Consider the following 19,598-nt stretch of genomic DNA (forward strand, 5'->3'; position numbering starts at 1 on the left):
ATAAAAAGATAGGGGTATCCCCTGAGGGGTATTGATTTAGAAGAGGAAAGAGGAAAGAGGCTGAAGACAGCAAGAAACCTTTCCACTATTTTGATTTGGAGGTCCAAATACAAGTATGTAACAGTGAATACATGTTAAAGTGTGAGAGAGATAACTCTAAATTTATTGGTATGTGACATTTTGTCATTATTTGAAATAATGAGCCAAGTTTAGTTTGTGCTTTACTTACGTTCTAGATGTTTGGAGCTGTAAAGCATAGTAAAGACCCCTCAGAGACCAGTCGTATTTTCAATCCTGGTTGCCCATTAACATGACCCACCTGGCATGCTATTAGAAAAATATCAATGCCAGGGACACAATGCAGACCAAATCTGAATATTGGGCTTCATATGTTAAATGAGTACACATACCTACAGTTTTATAGTTGAGAATGACTAGAGAAATTTCCTCATCTAAAGTGAAAAGCAAATTAGTGGCAGAGTGATTTTTCCTTTTCTTAAAAAAATTTATCACAATTTTTTTCATCTATTTAAAAATTTTTTTTATTGGAGTATAGTTGATTTACAATGTTGTGTTAGTTTGTGCTCTATAGCAAAGTATCTCCACTCCTTTTTAGATACTCTTTCCAAATAGGTCATTACAGAGTATTAAGTAGAGTTCCCTGTGCTCTACAGTAGGTCCTTATTAGTTATCCATTTTATATATAGTAGTGTGTATATGTCAGTCTCCCAACTTATCCCTCCCTCCCTTCCCCCCCAGTAACCATAAGTTTGTTTTCTACATCTGTGACTCTCTTTCTGTTTTATAAATAAGTTCACTGATTTTTCCTGTTAACCTAAATCATCTTCTGGCTTGGTGGCAAAGGAATTAACAGAAATTTAACTCTCCATGATTTAGACCAGAACATCATTTTTCATTTTATGGGTACAAGGTTCTATTGTTTGGGCAGTGAAGGTGTTTGGATCTGTGACATATAGCATTAGAAACGTAATTCCATTCATCAGCTAAAAGCCTGGTTTTTTGTTAAAAGACCCATCCTAATTGGGTAAGAAGAAATTCTCCAGCACTAAATGAATATGCTTCATCTGCAATAACTTTCCCTCTCTCCTCCCTGAATGTCCTGGTATTCCCCATTGATCTAAGTTAAGCTCAAATCCCATCTATGCCATAATGTTTTACCTGCCGTGATAGCATTTATCCACAGTACTTTCTCATTCTGCAACTCTGTTTGCGATTAACCAGTAACTCTTATGGGATGGGCAATGGCCACCTTTTGAGCAAGAAGATCCTCCAGATGGGCCTCAAATTGATTTGAAAATATAAGTTCTTTATTTATTCTCATTAAAAATTATGTAAAATTTGACACATTTTTATGTTCAACTGACATACTAAGGGAGTTATTAAAACCTACAAAAATTTGGTACTCATAAACCAAAATTGGCTTATTATTACTAAGGTTTTAAAACCAGTATAATGCCAAGAAGTCTGATGTCCACACAAATCTAGCCCTCATTCATTCATTCTTCCATTTATTAAGTGCCTACCATGTACTAGGTAGGAGTCTAGGCTCATATTAAAAAATTCTTACTAGGCATGCACACATGGATATTTGAAATTCCTGCAAATTGTGGGAGGGACATTTGTTAGCATCATATCATCAGTTGTCTTGAGGTGGTTGTAGATTGCAATTGCTTCTATTCTTTTTAGTTCTTAAGTGATAAATTACTGCTGGTTTAGCTCTTTCATTAGCAATTTGATTTTTTATTGATTAACCATACAGCAGCTAGTGATGAATATCTGCACCAGCAGTATTTTTTACTGCAGCATTTCAATAATCAGGCTTGTAGGCATGCGATTCAAGTGTGCCTCTCTTTCATATTTATATTTCAAAACCAGATTTGTATATACCACCCTCCAAGCTAAAATTACTTGTACACTGACTTTTCATTATATTCATCTAGTTTTTTTGCACAGAAATTTGAAAATGGTTAAGGTAAATGATCTTGGGGTCTGTTGTTCCACCTAAATGTAGGACTTGGTTAGAAAAGTGTAATAACTACTGGTCTAAACCACTTCATGGGTTCCTAGTTGCCTGTTTTCTCTAATGTTCATTTGGGTACTTTATCAACTTACGTCTTAAATTCACTGGACTGTAATCTCCTGTAGATAGGGGTCCTGTCTCATGACTCCATAGTACTCTGCCTGATGCTGACATGTTGACATGCCCTTAATGAATATTTGATTGATTGATTTTCTAAATGATTCACACAGAATTGAACCTAATGCCCAAAGCTCAGTCATTAAGGCAAGTCTGTGTAAGTGAACACATCTGTTTTATTCCTTGATGCATGTACATTTATTAAGATGCTTAGTTAATTTTAATTAATGTCTTAATAATTTTGACTCTGGTGAAGTACAAAATGTAATAGGTAAAAACAAATTAAAAAATCAAGAAATGTTAAAAAATTCCTGATGCTTACCTAGTTCCCTATTGAACCTCACTGTCATACTAGGAATTATGAGTTATTAATGTATGTGTAGTCTTTTTTTAATAAATTTCTTTATTTATTTTTGGCTGTGTTGGGTCTTCGTTGCTATGCGTGGGCTTTCTCTAGTTGTGGCGAGCAGGGGCTACTCTTTGTTGCGGTGCGCAGGCTTCTCATTGGGGTGGCTTCTCTTGTTGCAGAGCACGGGCTCTAGGGTGTGCGGTCTTCAGTAGTTGTGGCACGCAGGCTCAGTAGTCGTGGCTCGCGGGCTTAGCTGCTCCGCGGGATGTGGGATTTTCATGGACCAGGGCTCGAATCCATGTCCCCTACATTGGCAGGTGGATTCTTAACCACTGCGCCACCAGGCAAGTCCCTTGTATGTGTAATCTTTAAGGGATGAAATTACTAATAAGAAAACTAAAATAATAAAAGCCAGAATTACAGCTCAGAATTAATGGTTTTGTAGACAAGTTGGAGTCACCTGACATTTTTATTATTCATATCATTCCAAAATAAGATGAACTGAGCTGATGCACATCAGGTGGAAGCTACAGTAACAATATGTATTTTAGGAGAAAACAATTTAAACAAAGTTACTTAATCCTAGTGCATTATATCAAATCATCCATATTCATCAACATTTTTGACTCAGTGATATAGAAAAGTATAAAAGGGAAGACAAAAGACATGTTGACAAGTGGCAAATCAGTAGGATGACTGTGAGTTCACAAGGTTTACAAATAATAGCTTCTTGTTCTGTATTAACAAACTGGAATAAATTAGCTAGATCATTTGGATTCCACTTGGATTCCCAATTACTGCTTTATTTCTTTAAAGAAAAATGGGTGCAAATATTATAATGTGACTTTAGACACAGAAGACATCAGTTTTTTTTAGGATGACTTTCTAGTTCACTCCCAGTATTTCACTGACAAATTCTCCAAGAATATCTGTTAGTTCTATTTTCTAACCGCCACCTACCTCGTATTACAAAACCAAAGGTATTGCCTTCTTTATGTAACGTGACCTCCACCGTTCGGAAAATAACACTCGATCCTTGAACAGCTGAATGCAGGAAAGAGAGAGGGAAATATAAGTCTTACATCATAATAACATCTCTGGATTTTTTGATAGGCATAAAATACTACAGATTCCTTGTTGCAAATAATTCTTGTTGAGTAATAAAACAGCAAAAAAATCTGTTTTTAAAGAAAATGTTACAAAAAATAATTGGAATGACATACAAATACCATAAAATAGTCATGTGCATAAATGACTTATATAGGTCCAGGTGGAATCAAAATCAGAGATACTTCCTTTGCTCCTGTGTAGCCAGTTTTTAGACAGAGCATAATACTCACATTGTTAAAATTTTATATAACAAGAGAGACAATTTTCATATGATAAATAGAACTGTTTTCCCTTTGTATAATGCAAAAATAATATGATTTTTATAAAAATTATGAAATAATTATTGTCTCTATATTTACTTTTGCAGCTAGCACAAGAAGGAAAAGTATTACTCTCAGATTATCATTAATACGTTAAGCTAATGCAAATTGATTTTCTGACATGATGTATAGCAGTTAAACAAAGACATCAGCAACCTGAATGACACTTGGAGAGAAAAAGAAATTTGAAGTACATTCAAAATATTATTACTGACTAATAAAGATCTACTTAATTTTACTTGATACTATCATGCTTAGGTTGTGTTTGCCTGGTTATTGCTCTCATTTCACAAAATGAAATTGCATTGCCAAGTTGCTATCTCTAATTACATTATACACGAGGGGATAAGTTATATGAATAGTAACTAAACTACTCTTTAAGACTGTTTTTTCAAGAAACTAGTGAGTAATTCTGATTATACAGTATACTCTTGCTAGATTTAAAAAAATATTTTATCATTATGGATACAAGGATATTTTTATTCATGGAGACAAGAGTTGGCAATCTATAGAATTTGATGGTCTTAGCTCCTTGTCTTGAATTTGTACAGTGATGTCTAACTGTCTAAGGCTGTGTTCATTATCAATGACACATTTTTTACATTGTTACTAGATCCTGAAGGGCTTATTACATCAAGCTGTCAACAAGAAACAGACAGAATTTAAAGGTATCTTTGAAAAGAACGTTTCTTGTCATTGACAGAAATAGGAAGTAATTTTAATTAAGCACTAATTATAATTATTTTTTAATTATCAGAAATTCTGAATCCTCAAAGGAATGGACATGATTAGGAAAAGTACACAGTTAAATTCACAAAACTGCACACAGCCAGTTGGGACATAAAGTACAATAAGAACTTGGATCTGCTAAAAAAACAACATAAACCTACAGCTGAACAAAATGTTTTGGTACGCTGCTGATTTAATTAAATGTCATATTCTTGCTATCAGGGGAATTTCAGTTTATTCTAATCAGCTAGGAACAGGGCATACAAATAGCTGCAAGTGTTGAGGTACAGTTTTAATTAAATGTAAAAAATTTAGTTCAAACCAAATGTTTTCTTATTTCCATGACCCAACAAGCCACTTGAAGAAACTGGTTAAGAACATGATCTTTCTGTTCTATTAGGGAAAAGATATGGGGAGAAATAATTAATGAGCATCTACTGTATGCAAGGAACTCTGCAAAGCGGTTTACAAATTTTATTTCATTTAATCATTAAATCAACTTTCAATTATATACAACCAAATTCTAATTCTGGGCCACCCGTCCTTGTTGGCTAAGTGTCTGTTCTGGGGATGCAAAGCACTGTAATTTCAATTTTGCTTGAACTAAACCTTGCTGACCATAAAATCTTACAAACAAATCTAAAGTCAATATAAAGACTTCGGGGATTATCTACAGCTTTAGATTATCCACACTATTGCTGTTCATCATTTACAAAGATAAATGGGAATGTTGACTACATTTTAATATATTTAATGAAATAGATTTGGTCTTTATAATTTATATTTGCATGACTGGCTCTTGGCGACTGGGTTTTCATATTCAGCACCAGACATCCTGTTTGGCCATGTGAATTTTACTCATTACTTCACATGTGTGTATGTGGACATAGAGATCCAATTAAGGGGCTTACCCAAAAAATCAAACTGGGCACATAGGAAGGCTAGGTAGAAACCAATTTTATAATGCAAAAATACTCCTCCCTAGTATTTTAGTTGTACTGTTGTCCTTTGTTTCTAAATGTGCATATGCATATACTTCCATAACATAAAGTGACATTCTCTATTTTACTATGGTGGATTTAGTTTTTCTAAATTATCAATATATACTATTTCCCATAGGAGAATAGGAGTTGTGCACTTTCCCACCTCATTACATTGGGTTTGCACAGCTGACTTGCTTTAGCCAATGGGGTGTTAAGACATGTGAGCAGAGTCTGGAAATGTGCTCCTGTGGTTGGGCTTGTCTTGTTTTCCCTCTGCCATTGCCACAGGAAGAGCTTCCCCTGGGTAGCTGATGCTTCTTCAGACTACATCCCAGAATGAACCATGGGGAGGAGACCCGGGACGCCCACCATGCCGCACCTCCCCATCATCATCATCATCATCATCATCATCACCATCATCATCTATCATCTGTCTATCTTTCTTAGAATTAGAAATGAGAAGTAATAAGGCTGTCACAGGGACATGCTTTAACATATTTATTTGAATTAAGGAAGCATTCCTTCCAATGAAAAGCTAGTCTGATTTAACTGATGGTTTAACAGTGAGGACCGCCTTTGACAATAAGACTCTGTGGCAGACGTTTCCCATAAAACAAATGAGGTAAATCTGTAGCTCCAAGGTTTGAATGGAAATGGTATTCAAAGATGTATAAAATAAACATCATGCTAAAAATTATATCCTATCCAACTACTGTAGTTTATCATAAAGAATTTTAGGTGTTAAAAATTGGATGAGAATTATGTAATATTTCAAAATTCTTTAGGGGTTATGTGACCAAAAAATTTGAAGGCACTCCTCTAGACCAACTTTGAACACATTAATACTCAAGATACAGCCTGGTAACATTCTCTCTAAATACGGTCTCAAAACACCACATAATTTTAGAGTCAGAAAGAACTTTTGAGCTCATGAAGATCGACTATTCCATTTTCACTAAGAAACTGAATCTCAGAAAAGGTAAGTGGCTTGCCCAAGGTCAAAGTTCCATTTTTCTTCTATCAGATCTCTGTCTCTGTACCATTCTCTCTCTCTCTCTCTCTCTCTCTCTCACACACACACACACACACACACACACACACACACACACACACACACACCTTCCTCCAATTCTTTCTGGACTCTGGGATTGGCTGAGCCTCAGATTGCTGTGACTGTTGAGAGAGTTACAGTCTCGGCCTCGGGTGGCCTACCTTTCATCAGGCAGCTCTCCTCCCGGGCCCTCACTGCTGCTGGCTTGCTCCTGCTCTGGCTGTCTAAGCACAGTGAAAGGGAAGCTTATTAATCCCTTCAACCTCCCTGAACTCACAGATCTGATCAATTTATCTAACATAATAGAAGGAGACAGAGATAATCCTTGGCGTATAGACCTCTTCTATCTGATTTCTACCACAAAATTCACACTTTTGTGTTTAAAAATATTTTCTCTTTTTCCATCAGCTTTACTGTGTGAGGGAGGAAAAGCTGGTATAATCACCAACCCCTGAATATTTCTGATGCCCACCCTCTCCTCTTTAACCCTACTAATGCTATAGTTATTCAGGATATTACCTCTCTTTTGGGAAATTATAACAGCCTTGGGGCTTATAGCCTCTGATCTGTTCTTCATTGGACCTCTTAAAATAAGTCTAAAAACCCTGATCTGATGGCTGTTCCTTGGCCTTCAAAGCTTTTAAAGGCTCCGTATTGCCCACTTGACACCACCCACACTCTACCCACATGGCTTATAAGGTCCTCCTTCACTTGGTTCCTGTTTACCTCACTGACCTCATTCCTCTCCAGGCCCTCTCTTTCCCTTTGTGTTCCAGCAACTCCAAACCGTTTGCAGTTCAACCTACGTACTGGACTATCTTCTTACCTCCTTGCCATATCCTGTGCCTGGAGTGTTCGTCTTCCTCCTGGACCTACATAAACTCCTTCAAATCTACCCCGAAATCCCCAGCTCTGGATTATCTGGATTTGCTGGATAATACTCAGCAAATCTCCACTACTGGCCTCACCCTGAGAGCTATACTAAGAGTTCCTCTTAGGAAGAGGTTGTGTTTTATTGATATTCATCTACCCACTAGAATACAGATGCTTAATCAAAGAGCATTAGCTCTAGATATTTGACTCCTCTTAACTCCTTAGCCGTGGTTTAAGATAGTGATTTCAAAGCAAACTGACTTTAAGTTCAAGAAAACACAGTACTTTCAGTGTAGTAATAGTAGTAATAATAATAATAATAATGGTAATAATGGCTAAGACGCACTATGGCTTAGTGAGTATGTGCTTATGAGCTAAATACTTTACAGGATTATAGCCTTGAATTCTTACAAAAATTCTACATCCATTATAGTCGTTTTATAGCTGAGAAACCTACAGCTCAGAGAACTTAAATAAAATGCCCAAAGTCACAAAGCTAGAAAGGGACAAAACTGACATTTAACTAGTGACACAGCCCAAGCTCTCAACACTCTATTTCACTGCCTGCTCTTAATGAAAATGAAAAACATTGTAGCAAGGTTTTAGAACACAGATTCCAATGGATTTTGTTGTAAAATCACCATTAGATTTTCAGTGTTAGATTTTATGTTAAGAATAAGAACTCATGGGCTTCCCTGGTAGCGCAGTGGTTGAGAATCTGCCTGCCAATGCAGGGGACACGGGTTCGAGCCGTGGTCTGGGAGGATCCCATATGCCGCAGAGCAACTAGGCCCGTGAGCCACAACTACTGAGCCTGCACGTCTGGAGCCTGTGCTCCACAACGAAAGGCCGCAATAGTGAGAGGCCCGCGCACCGCGATGAAGAGTGGCCCCCATTTGCTGCAACTGGAGAAAGCCCTCGCACAGAAACGAAGACCCAACACAGCCAAAAATATAAATAAATAAATAAATTAAAAAAAAAAAAAAGGAATAAGAACTCATGATTGGTATGTACACTCACTCTCTGAGTGCTGTCATCTGGTCCCCAAGCTTCAAACACCATCTATAGTCCCATTACTCTTAAATTTACATTTCTAGTCCATATCTTTCTCCCAAACGCCAAACCGTATCTCCAGCTCTCGTCCTGACATTTCCTCTCAGCATGGCAAATAGGCCCCTTAACTGTAGCATTTCAAACAACAAACTACTGATCTTCTCCTCGCAAGTCAGCTCTGCCTCCATGCTTACCCACCCCCGTTAATGGCAACTCCTTCCTTCCCGTTACTCAGACTCAAAACCTCCTGTGGGCCTTGACTCCTCTCTTTCTGCACAACCCACATTAAATCCATCAGGAAATCCTGTTGACTCTATCTTCAAAATAGATGAGGAGTATGAGTGCTTGTCACCATCCCTACCACCACCTTTTATCTGAATCACTGCAATAGTCCTCCAAACTTCTACCCTTGTCCCTGCAGTCTATGCTCAACACAGCAGCTAGAAGAGCCTTTGAAAACATACATCAGATCATGTCACTCCTCTGCCCCAAATCATACAATGCCTTCCTGCATCATTCAGAGCAAAACTTAAGGCCCCTCCAATGGCCTACACAGACGCTCCTATCCTTTACACTTCAGACCACCTCCCCCCACTTCTCTGCATGCTTACTCTGCTCCAGCACACCGCCCTTCTTAATGTTTCTAGAACAATGTCAGATATGTTCCTGCTTTTGATCTTAGCACTGGCTTTTCCTTCTTTCTGGAACTCTTTTCCCCCAGAAATCCATACAGCTAACTTCCTCACCTCCTTCAAGTCGCTGAGTAATGTCACTTTCTCAATGAAGCTGTTCCTAACCACTCTATTTAAAATTGCAATCCCATCCCCAGCCCAGCACTCCCAACCCCCCTCCTTGCTTTATTTTCTTTTTCCCACAGCATTCATGACCCATAACATTCATACAACATACAGCTGACCCTTGAACAACATGGGTTTGACCTGCATGGGTCCATGTATATGTGGAGTTTTTTCCATAGTAAACACCACAGTACTGCACTATACCTGGTTGGTTGAACTTGCAGATATGGAAGAACCTTGGTTTTGGAGGAACCACATATATGGAGGGCCAACTATAAGTTATGCATTGATTTTCAACTGTGCAGAGGGCTGGCACCCCTAACCGCCTTGTTGTTCAAGGGTCAATTGTAATTAACTTATTTACTGTGGTGGTTTTATTTTAATATCTGTCTTCGCCTGCTAGAATATAAATTCCACTAATGTACTTTGTGGGGGCTGGAACATAGTAATGCCAATAAGTCATTGCTAAACAAATGAATTATTATTGGTTAGTAATAATCAGTCTGAGTTCTCAGTAGTACAGAAGAGCAAAGAGTTGACTTTGATGCCTACTAATTTGGGAAAGATATTTAACTTAAGTCTCTGTAAAATGAGAATAATAATGAAAATAATGCCTATCTTATAGTTTTGATTGATTTATATATTTATTATTTAACCAAAAATTTTATAGTGTCGGGCACTGTCCTAAATGCTATACAAATACTAACTCATTTAATCCTCATAACAGATCTGTGAGTAATACCATAGATTCCTAATATCATCCCCATTTTTCAGATGTGCAAACTGAAACACAAGAAGCTTAAGTAACTTTCTCAAAGGCATGTAGCTAGTAAAAGTTGGAGCTGGGATTTAACTGGCTATTTGACATCAAAGTTCAGCTCTGCTATGCTGACTTTCTTTGTGGTGAGGATTTAAGTGCACCAATAAAAGGGGCTCCTTATAATGATGCTGGACATTCAGTAAGCTCTCAAAATATGTTGGCTGCACTTTTATGTCTATTATTATTACTTAAAAATGTATTCCGATTCTATTTTCATGCTTCAGAAATGAACATAACTATACAAGAATCAATAGAAATCACATTAAACATGCTTTTCCTAAACTTAGTCACTAAGTAAAAAGCCTGGATGGAACTTAATGCAGAGAATTTATAAGTATGTGGACAGTTTATTAAAATAGCTTAAGTCCAATTATGATGTTCACAGATGGCCTTAATGAAACATGAGTCCTAGATAATTTCATCATTATTTATGCTCTTTTACATTCTTCCTGAGTAGGCTATAGCAATTCAAATAAGTTTTAAATATTAAGAAACTATACTCTACCATTCCTGTAATAAGACAATGATGTCAAAAGAGAAAAAGATAGGGACCAATAGTTTTAGGCCAAAACGTGGTGCAGCTGTTCTGCCCCTGGCTTGTGATGACTTACAGACTGGCGGCAGCTCATACTCAACTTCAAGAACCACTCTTTCCCCGACATTCTTCAGCAAGCTGATGATCTCATCGTGGCGGAATTTGGCCAGGTTGATGCCATTCACTGCTTTGATATAGTCACCCACATCCAGCTGATCACTTCTGCAAAACAGAGAATGTCACCTCAGTGGACCCCTCCTTTCCGCAGGCCAGTCTGACCATATTTCCCTCTTCCCCATCGTGGATAAGCGTGCAAGCCCAGAATGCCGACGCAGCTGGAGTCCTGGCTCCTAGGATGTGGCTGGTTCCTCGGAGTGGGTGCGCAGCTGAGGGTGGGTGAGAGACTCAGTGGACCCCTCTTCTCATGCTGACTGCACACTTTGGAAGCCCGGTACTGGGTCTGCTGCTGTCTCCAATTTCTTCCTAACCCTCTACCTCTTTTACTTTTAAGGAGTACCGTAAAACAAAATAAAGAGAAAGTTATTTTTAGTTGCTCTGCTCATAAAGAGGTGGCGCTCTTGGGGCAGATTATCCAGATCCTGGACACACTAGAATTTTCCCTTTCTTCTCATTCCTTCTCATTTTTGCTGCCTGCCTTTTGGACATTTCACCACTTTTGTTATCTTCACTGGGAGTGTGTCCAGGGCCAACCAGAGGGTGAGCTTATTTTGCTATTTATTGCTTATAGCGGGACTAAGAAAAAAAGTATTGGTGAAGAAGAAAGTACAACGAAAGTACTGGCTTTCAGTAACATTATCCTCTCTTCACCATCATAATAGAACCTTGGCTACTCTGGGGCTTTTAGTCAAACTCTACTTTTAAACCAAGAGCAGGCAGCAAGAACTATGATAGGACTTAATTCAATAATATTTTCTCCCCAAATAAAAATACCAAGTTCATTTGTTTTACATAAGCCTAGCTCCAATCATTCCTCCTTCGAAGCCTCCGTAATCCGCTCTAGCCAGCAGTACGTGTTGTCACTCTTAACTCAGGTTTACTGACTGACACTTATTTGGCAACTTAATTGCCTAATGCTCTGTGACAACCCTTATGTTGTTGCTTTTTACTATTATGCAATGCGATTATTGCTCCCAAACTTTTCATGCTTTTTATGCCTTATTTCCCCCAACGATCATAAACCCCCCTAGGGCAGGGATCTTATCTTTACTTATTTTGGTTTACTACCTGTTAAATGGTAGTGGCTTAAATAATAAATATTTGGTGATCGATAATACTCAACATAACTGGCACAGCGCTACATTTAATTATAGCATCAATACATGTGAAAACCACATTCTTACCCTCTCCCCTGCCAATCACACTTGCTTTAGGGGCTACATATGCAGAAGCCCTGGAGACATAGGAAGTCCTAGCATCATGGATTGGCCACGACTGTTAAAAGTTAAAGGAGGCTATGGTGTGGAAAGAAATCTCTTAAAAATCATAAAGGAAAAGAACATAAAAAAGAATGTATATATGTATAACTGAATCACTTTGCTGTACAGCAGAAGTTAACACAACATTGTAAATCAACTGTCCTTCAATCAAAAAAAAAAAAAACCCGAAGGAAGGAGACTAAGGTGCTTGTGTTGACATCAGCCTGTTTTACAGACAATTCCCCAGATCATGGAGCAATCAATTGGATTGAGCTTATAAACTGTACCAACAGGTTGATCATCGAAAGTAATCACCATTTCAGGTGACACTTTATAAGTTAAGAACTCTAAAACTTAATTTGTGCTTATGCGGACACAAATATTGGTGTCCAGGATCTAAGGGACATTAACCTCACTTTGAATGAAACCTGGGCATTCCACCCCCTCTTTCTGAGGTAGATTTAGAATTTGCCTGCAAAGCAAATGTACCGCTGCCCAGCACCCAGGACATTCTGCTGTCAGCAAGACGCAGTGCCATCTGCAGTTCATCAGAACAAGGACAAAATGAGACCTCCTCAACCAAGCCTTCTGTCCTTTTGGAAACCACCTCTTTGTCTTAATGAAAGGAAGATCTCACAAGTAGAAAAGTTGAGAATATGCAGGAGAAGCAAAATTGTTACTTAGAAACTTGGAGTTGGGCCTCCCTCCTTTTCTAGGCTTGTCATGTCTCTCTGCGGCAGTTTCCCCTCATCCACAGCGTATGCGTCATCTGTTCCCCGTTAGATGACCGGACCATCTCACTCCCACTGCAGCCTGTCTGCTGTTCAGTGGCAATCTGAGGACTAGATCCATACAGACACTTTAAAATTAAAATCTTCGGAGAGCCTGGGGGCTCCTGAGAAGACACGAGAGCTCCCTGGTGATTCTGGCACAGGCCAGAAAAGCCATGCTTCTGCAACGTGCCCCCCTATGCTTCTGCCCGGCAGATGGCAGTGTCGTTTGTGTACTAGTGACCTTTTCTGATGGAGCTTTAACTTTTGAATTAATTACATCGTGCATTTCTTTTTCTACATTTTCACACAATGCAGTTACCTAGCAGCAATTCCTCCCTGCCGCAGATTAGATACTCTCGGCTTGCCGTCCTTGTCAATTCCACCCGAGACCGTCAGCCCGAGGGTAGTGCCTTCCTTCTTCATCAGTTCAACCACGGTGGAGCCCTTGAATTCCTCTGTTAAAAGAAAAGCATCTGCTTTAGTAAATGACAGTAGAAGCGCAAGGGGTTGTTTTTGTGGGTGGTGAAGTGACTCATCCCCATAAACTCTGCACTTTTTCTTTTGTGGGAAAAGATCTGTGGCCTCTTTTCCATTGTAATTTGCAGGGTATCTCATAAAGATGAACATACAGATAAAGCGGAGCAGATATTCCATTACAGGTTATTAAAATGGGTACCAGTGGGGTAGTTCGCTCTAGAGTCACAATAGTCTGACATGGCTTATGTACAAGGATAATATTTGCCCTTTGTTTTCTGTCATTCTGAAGTGACTTTCTCTGGTGTCTCTCCTTGTAATTCCAAAGGGAACAATTGCGAGTCATAAGACAAAGGGCTAGAATGGAATTTTAAATAATGATACAAAAGCATATAGTGCAGACTCCAAGTTCCCGATACATTTTTGCTGAGGAAGCCAAGTGACACAAGAGAAGAGCTTTCTACAGGTTCAAGAAAAATATTATTGACTTTTTCTTTTTTTGTCTTTCAGAAAACAAAGTACAATAGCTTCATGTTATGACTTACATCATTTCTTACAAACTGTGTCACAGTATGTTAAAGCAGGGTTGGTCCTCAGAATCCCCAGGGAACTTCTGTTAACCCCTCATTCTCTACTTTTGAAATTTTAAAATCTCACTGATCTTGTGGGGATAATGTCTATGCAGCAAGAGGGAACCCACATCTTTTGATTTTAGGCACTACAGAAAGAAAACTTTAAGACTACCCTTGCTTTCAGAAATAAAAATGCGTCAGTATTTACCTATCCAGAGGCTAACTATGATAAACATTGTTTTAAAATTCTCTGTTATGTTATCCCCCTCTCTGCATACACTTTCTGGGTAGGGATGGGGAAACTGGACAGTTTTCCAACTCCTCTTGAATCAGGTTATGAATTTCAGGGGTTATGAACTTCTAGGACATCAGAGACACTCATATTAAAATTCAAGAACAGACTTTCTTTTTCAAAGTCAAAAAACCAAAAAGATTACTTACACACCTCTGCCCTTTCCTTTATTACACATGACAGTTAATTATAATTTCAAAATTTATGAATGCTTATCATAAAGGTTTTTAAATTGTTGCTGCTGGTCTACTATCCCATTAGCTGATAAAAAAATCAAATCATGTTAGGGAAAGAAATAATCTCTCCCCTGGTCTAGTGAGGAGAACAGAGTACTTGGGGAAAGAAGGCAACAGGGACAGGCCACTGATTTCGATGTATTAATGTCAGTCTAGGCAGGACTTTCAAGATTGCCAGATTCTGTGACCTTAGCAGCCCTGCATACTTCCTTTTTCATGGCAGTTTCATGACACTGTATACACGAGTTGTTACTGCTCTTTAAAATAGAAGCCAAGGGGGGGCTTCCCTGGTGGCGCAGTGGTTGAGAATCTGCCTGCCAATGCAGGGGACACGGGTTCGAGCCTTGATCTGGGAAGATCCCACATGCCATGGAGCAACTGGATCCGTGAGCCACAACTACTGAGCCTGCGCGTCTGGAGCCTGTGCTCCGCGACAAGAGAGGCCGCGACAGTGAGAGGCCCGTGCACCGCGATGAAGAGTGGCCCCCGCTCGCCGCAACTAGAGAAAGCCCTCGCACAGAAACGAAGACCCAACACAGCCAAAAATTAAAAAAAATTAAAAATTAAAAAAAAAAATAGAAGCCAAGGAAGAGTCAGTGAGTGTGAGTGATGTCAGCTTCATTTACTACATTTTGAATGAGAGACCAAATAAAGATAGACATTCAAGAAGCAAATTTCTTGTCAAGTACATAAAAGCACAGGGCCCTTTACATCATTTACCAGGAGCATTTGGAACAAAAGTCCACCACAGTGTGCATTTTACCTAAGCTCTCTTAACACAGAACAGAACAACCCTCTATATATCCCATAAAGACATACATAGGCCCAACTGATAGTTGAAGAGGTCAATTTAACAAACAACCCCTATCAGTCCTCCTTGGCAGAAGGCTAGCTATAAATTATTTTAAAAATAAGGTTAATAACTAAAGGAATGAAAATTACATAATGGATGATGACTTTCCATATTACAGAGACATAACGTATACAACAATTTTACCCAACAAATTATTTGCATTTTCTTTAAATATGTAGTTTACCCTGTATGTTTAAGCACTTGATTATAGAGCTTTGCTTAAGGAGTTGGGAGCATGGGTTTTTAAGGGCCTGTCTTAAAGGTCAATCAGAAATGCACAAAGAAGCAACTATAAAATAGTAGTAACAGACAAGTGAGAAATAAGTTTCAATTAGTAAGAATTTCATTTGTACTCTGGTTTTCAGGAGTGTGCTTCCTGAATAAAATGGGATACCAGGACTTAAGTGTAGCCTTATGGGACGTGGACAATGCAGTTTCCTCCAGAAGGAACCAGGTCTCTGGCTAAATCCTGAAAAGCTAGAAAAGCTAAATTCAATTAGTTTGATTTGATCTCTGTTAAAATACAAATCCATCTGGGCTACTTTTTAAACTGGTAATAGTCAGTTACCCTCTTGTTTAAAAATATTTCAAATCTTTCCCCAAGAGCTGGTTTAAAAACACGAAAGAAAGAAAATATTAATGTACCAGTTAACTGAGTAATTTGTGTATTCATTGATTCAAGCATTTATTGAGTGCTTACTATGAGTCAGACAATGAAACTCAAAGACGGAAAAAGTCAGAGATGCTTAAAGCCCAGTCACAGAGGCAAATGAGTCACAGAGCACAATGTCACAGTGTTGGTGGTGGGGAAGGCGGCCACAGAGGAGATGGTCCTGGCAACAATGTAAAATGAAAACTTGCTGTTCCAAATGCAACATCTATTTCACAATTTCGTCTTCTGTCTAATCTGTCCGTACTTATCAATCAGGATTAGTGGAGAAGAACAGACCTATGGCGGAATCTAAATTAGGCAAAACTCAGGAGTAAAGATAGAATACTGTTGCAAGAAAATGTGCTGAATCACAAGAATGTTAACTGCCAATAAGCATCTCTAGTCCCTGAAGGACTGACTAAATCATTTATGGGCGTTTCTGAAGAAAGGAGAAAAGCAGTTTGGAGAGGGAGGAACAAGTTTCTGGCGTTGGCTTTCTGCTAACCTGCACTCTCCACCAGACTGATCACTCATTTTATGTCTTTTTTGGTGCTTAATGCTTGCATAATGATCTAATGGCAAGCAGAAATGAAGACAGATGCATTCATTTGCCTAAGTTCGCTTGTATATCAAGGCTTACTGAAAAAAGCTCGCAGTGAAACAGTGGAACTTGGGCAAAACAATATATATTGACAGTTTCTTTCTTTGTGATTTAAATTACAAATATCCCTCCCCAAATGAAGAGGATTCTGTAGTAAAGACTGCAGCCTCTCCAAATTAGCAAGCAGCGCAGGGAACAGATGATACCCAACTGGCAAGGAATGAGACGGTTCCGGATTTGACGGTTTCCTTAATCACCATATTTAATTATCTTAGAAAAGAAATTGCAGGTTTACATCTGTACCAGCACACACTCAACCAACAAGAATCTCACTGATAGAATTAGATTTAGTTGTCTGCTGTTTTTGTTTGGGCTTGAAATTCATTCCTCTTAATTACTGAACTCCAGAAAGTTTTAAGAAAAGTAACAATGATACCTGGCAAAACCAAGAGAAGTATGAAAAATTCTTGCAAACAAATAAGAAAATTCCATAACATAGATGGTTAAAAAATTAATATGAAGAAAACCATAGCCTTTTATAAACAAACAACAACTAGTTAGAAGTTAATCACAGAAGAAAAAAACCATTTACAATAGCTAAAAACTAAAATCCCTAAGAAAAAAAATTAATGAAAAATATATAAGATCTCTACAAAGAAAACTTTAAAACACTTCTGAGGGATATAAAACCAGAACAAATGAAAAGGCATCCCATTCATTCATTCAATAAAAACTGAGCACTTACTATGGGCCAGGCACTGTTCTAGGCTTTGGAGATAGAACTCAACCAGAGAAAATCCCTGTCATCTAGGAACTGATATTCCAGTGGGCTCATAGCCCAGTGTAAAAATATGACAATTCTCCCTAAATTAATCTACAAAGTTCACAATATCAGTAAAAAATGCCACTAGGATTTGGAGGGCACAGCTATATTTTATATTATTGCAAAAATGGAACATGTATCCTTGCAAAGATTCTGTGAAAAATTATATTCCTAAGGTCTACCAGCTGGCAGTTTAATGTTGCTATGAAAGAACAGGAAGAGCCTTCCCAGGAAGCCTACCTGCATGAGGTGACGGACGATGACTGGATGTTACACCACCCTGAGACAGATTAAAAAATTAACCAGACACCCCGGAAGCAGGGGCCTGGAGTGGGGAGGCTGGCAAAGCCTCTGTGTCTGCCTCCCAAACATTGGTCAGAGTCCGGATCTATTTAGATGTACAAAAGCAAGAAAGAATGAAAAGAAAACACGTATCATAGGCATAGGGTATTCAGAACCCATATTAGAACATCTTAGTGCTTTGTAATACTAAGATTGTAATGTTTTGCATAGAATAAAGGTACAGCATAATAACCTCATTTGGTTCTGTCAAACTTTTGGTATCTAGAAGTTCTTGCCTCATTGATTATTTAAAAAGCATAATTAGGCTTAGAGCAGGAAAGGGGAGTTACCTGTAATTTTTGGAAGGTCCCTAAAATTCAGGGGCTAAATGATCAGGGAATTACAAAGTGAACAATTGTAACAACAGTTGCTGAAAGCGGGGAGACAGACAAAAAGTGACGATTACAAGAAAGAGTGATAAGAGCTATGACCAGAGTAAAGAAAGGGCCACTATGGTGCAACCTGGGAGGATCCGTCATCAGACTGGGCAAGTCGTGCTCTGGACAGTTCTTCAGAGGAGTTATTCCTGAGCTAGGTCATAAAGAAGGCCTCAGCTCAGCAAACAGAGCGGGGAGGTGTTAAAGGCAGAGGAACAAGAAATGGTAGACGATTACATAGGTTCTGGGGAGTGCAAGTCCATCAGTTCAATTTGCACTTTCTCAATTCTGGCTGCATGTTAGAATCACCTGGGGAGCTTTGAAAATACCAATGTGTGAGCCCACCCCAGACCAAGTCGATCAGAATACCACCCCCAATCGATGGGCAATTTTTTTAATGCAACTTTTACTTGTGACATAACTTAATTGAATCTTAATTGTAAGATTCCCATGCAGTTGTAAGAGATAATACAGAGAGACCCCCTAGTTCTCTTTACCTTGTTTTTTCCCCTGTGGTAACGTTTTGCAGAACTATAATACAATAGCACAAGTAGGATATTGACCTTGATGCAGTCAAGATACAGAACATTTCCATCACCACAAGGATCCCTCGTGTTATCCTTTATAAATCACCCACTACCCTCCTGCCCCAACCCCTTCTTTAAACTCCGCGCAACCCTTACCCCATTCTCTGTGTTTATAACTTTGTCATTTTAAGAATGGTAAATAAATGCAATCACACAGTGTGAAAGCTTTATGGTTGACTCTTTACACTCAGGATAATTTTCTTGTGATTTATCCAAGTTGTGTGTGGCAAGAGTTCCTTTTCCTTGCTGAGTGGTATTCCATGGTACAGATATACAAAAGTTTGTGTCACCATTTACCTACTGAAGGACATTTTGGTTGTTTTCAGTTTGGGGCTATTATGAATAAAGTTGCGATAAACATTCATGAATAAGTTTTTGTGTGAACATAAGTATTCATTTATCAGGGATAAATGCCCAGGAGTACAAGTGCTAGGTCATACAGTAGTTGCATATTTAGTTTTCTAATAAACTGTCAAATTGTTTTCCAAGGTAGCGGTACCATTTTACATTCCCACCAGCGGGTGAATGGTCCAGTTTCTCGGCATCTGTGCCAGTACTTGACTGTCATTGTTTTTATTTTAGCCATACTGATACGTGTGTTAGTGATATCTAATTATGGTTTTAATTCTTGGGTACTTCGAGCCATTTCTCTAATGGGAAATGTTTAACATTTTTTTGTGTGTACTTATTTGTCATTTGCAAACCCTCTTTGGTGAAATGTCTTTTCATGTCTTCTGCCCATTTTCTAATTAGATTGTTTGCTTTTTTACTGTTGAGTTTTGACTTCCTTATATATTCTAGA

General features: G+C 38.5%; 1 protein-coding gene across 6 annotated transcripts in view; it reads right to left on the minus strand.

The window, feature by feature from the left end:
- The window catches only part of GRIP1 (glutamate receptor interacting protein 1), a 714,453-nt gene that overhangs the window by 164,892 nt on the left and 529,963 nt on the right, over positions 1-19,598 (minus strand). For all 6 annotated transcript variants that reach the window (XM_059936436.1, XM_059936432.1, XM_059936435.1 and 3 more), the window contains 3 exons: positions 13,307-13,442; positions 10,855-11,000; positions 3,468-3,551 (listed from right to left, as the gene is read on the minus strand). In XM_059936436.1, coding sequence (XP_059792419.1) covers positions 3,468-3,551; positions 10,855-11,000; positions 13,307-13,442 — 366 coding nt within the window. The remainder of the gene's footprint in view (positions 1-3,467; positions 3,552-10,854; positions 11,001-13,306; positions 13,443-19,598) is intronic.

Source organism: Balaenoptera ricei, chromosome 10 (assembly GCF_028023285.1).
Source record: "Balaenoptera ricei isolate mBalRic1 chromosome 10, mBalRic1.hap2, whole genome shotgun sequence".
NCBI classification, from domain to species: domain Eukaryota; kingdom Metazoa; phylum Chordata; class Mammalia; order Artiodactyla; family Balaenopteridae; genus Balaenoptera; species Balaenoptera ricei.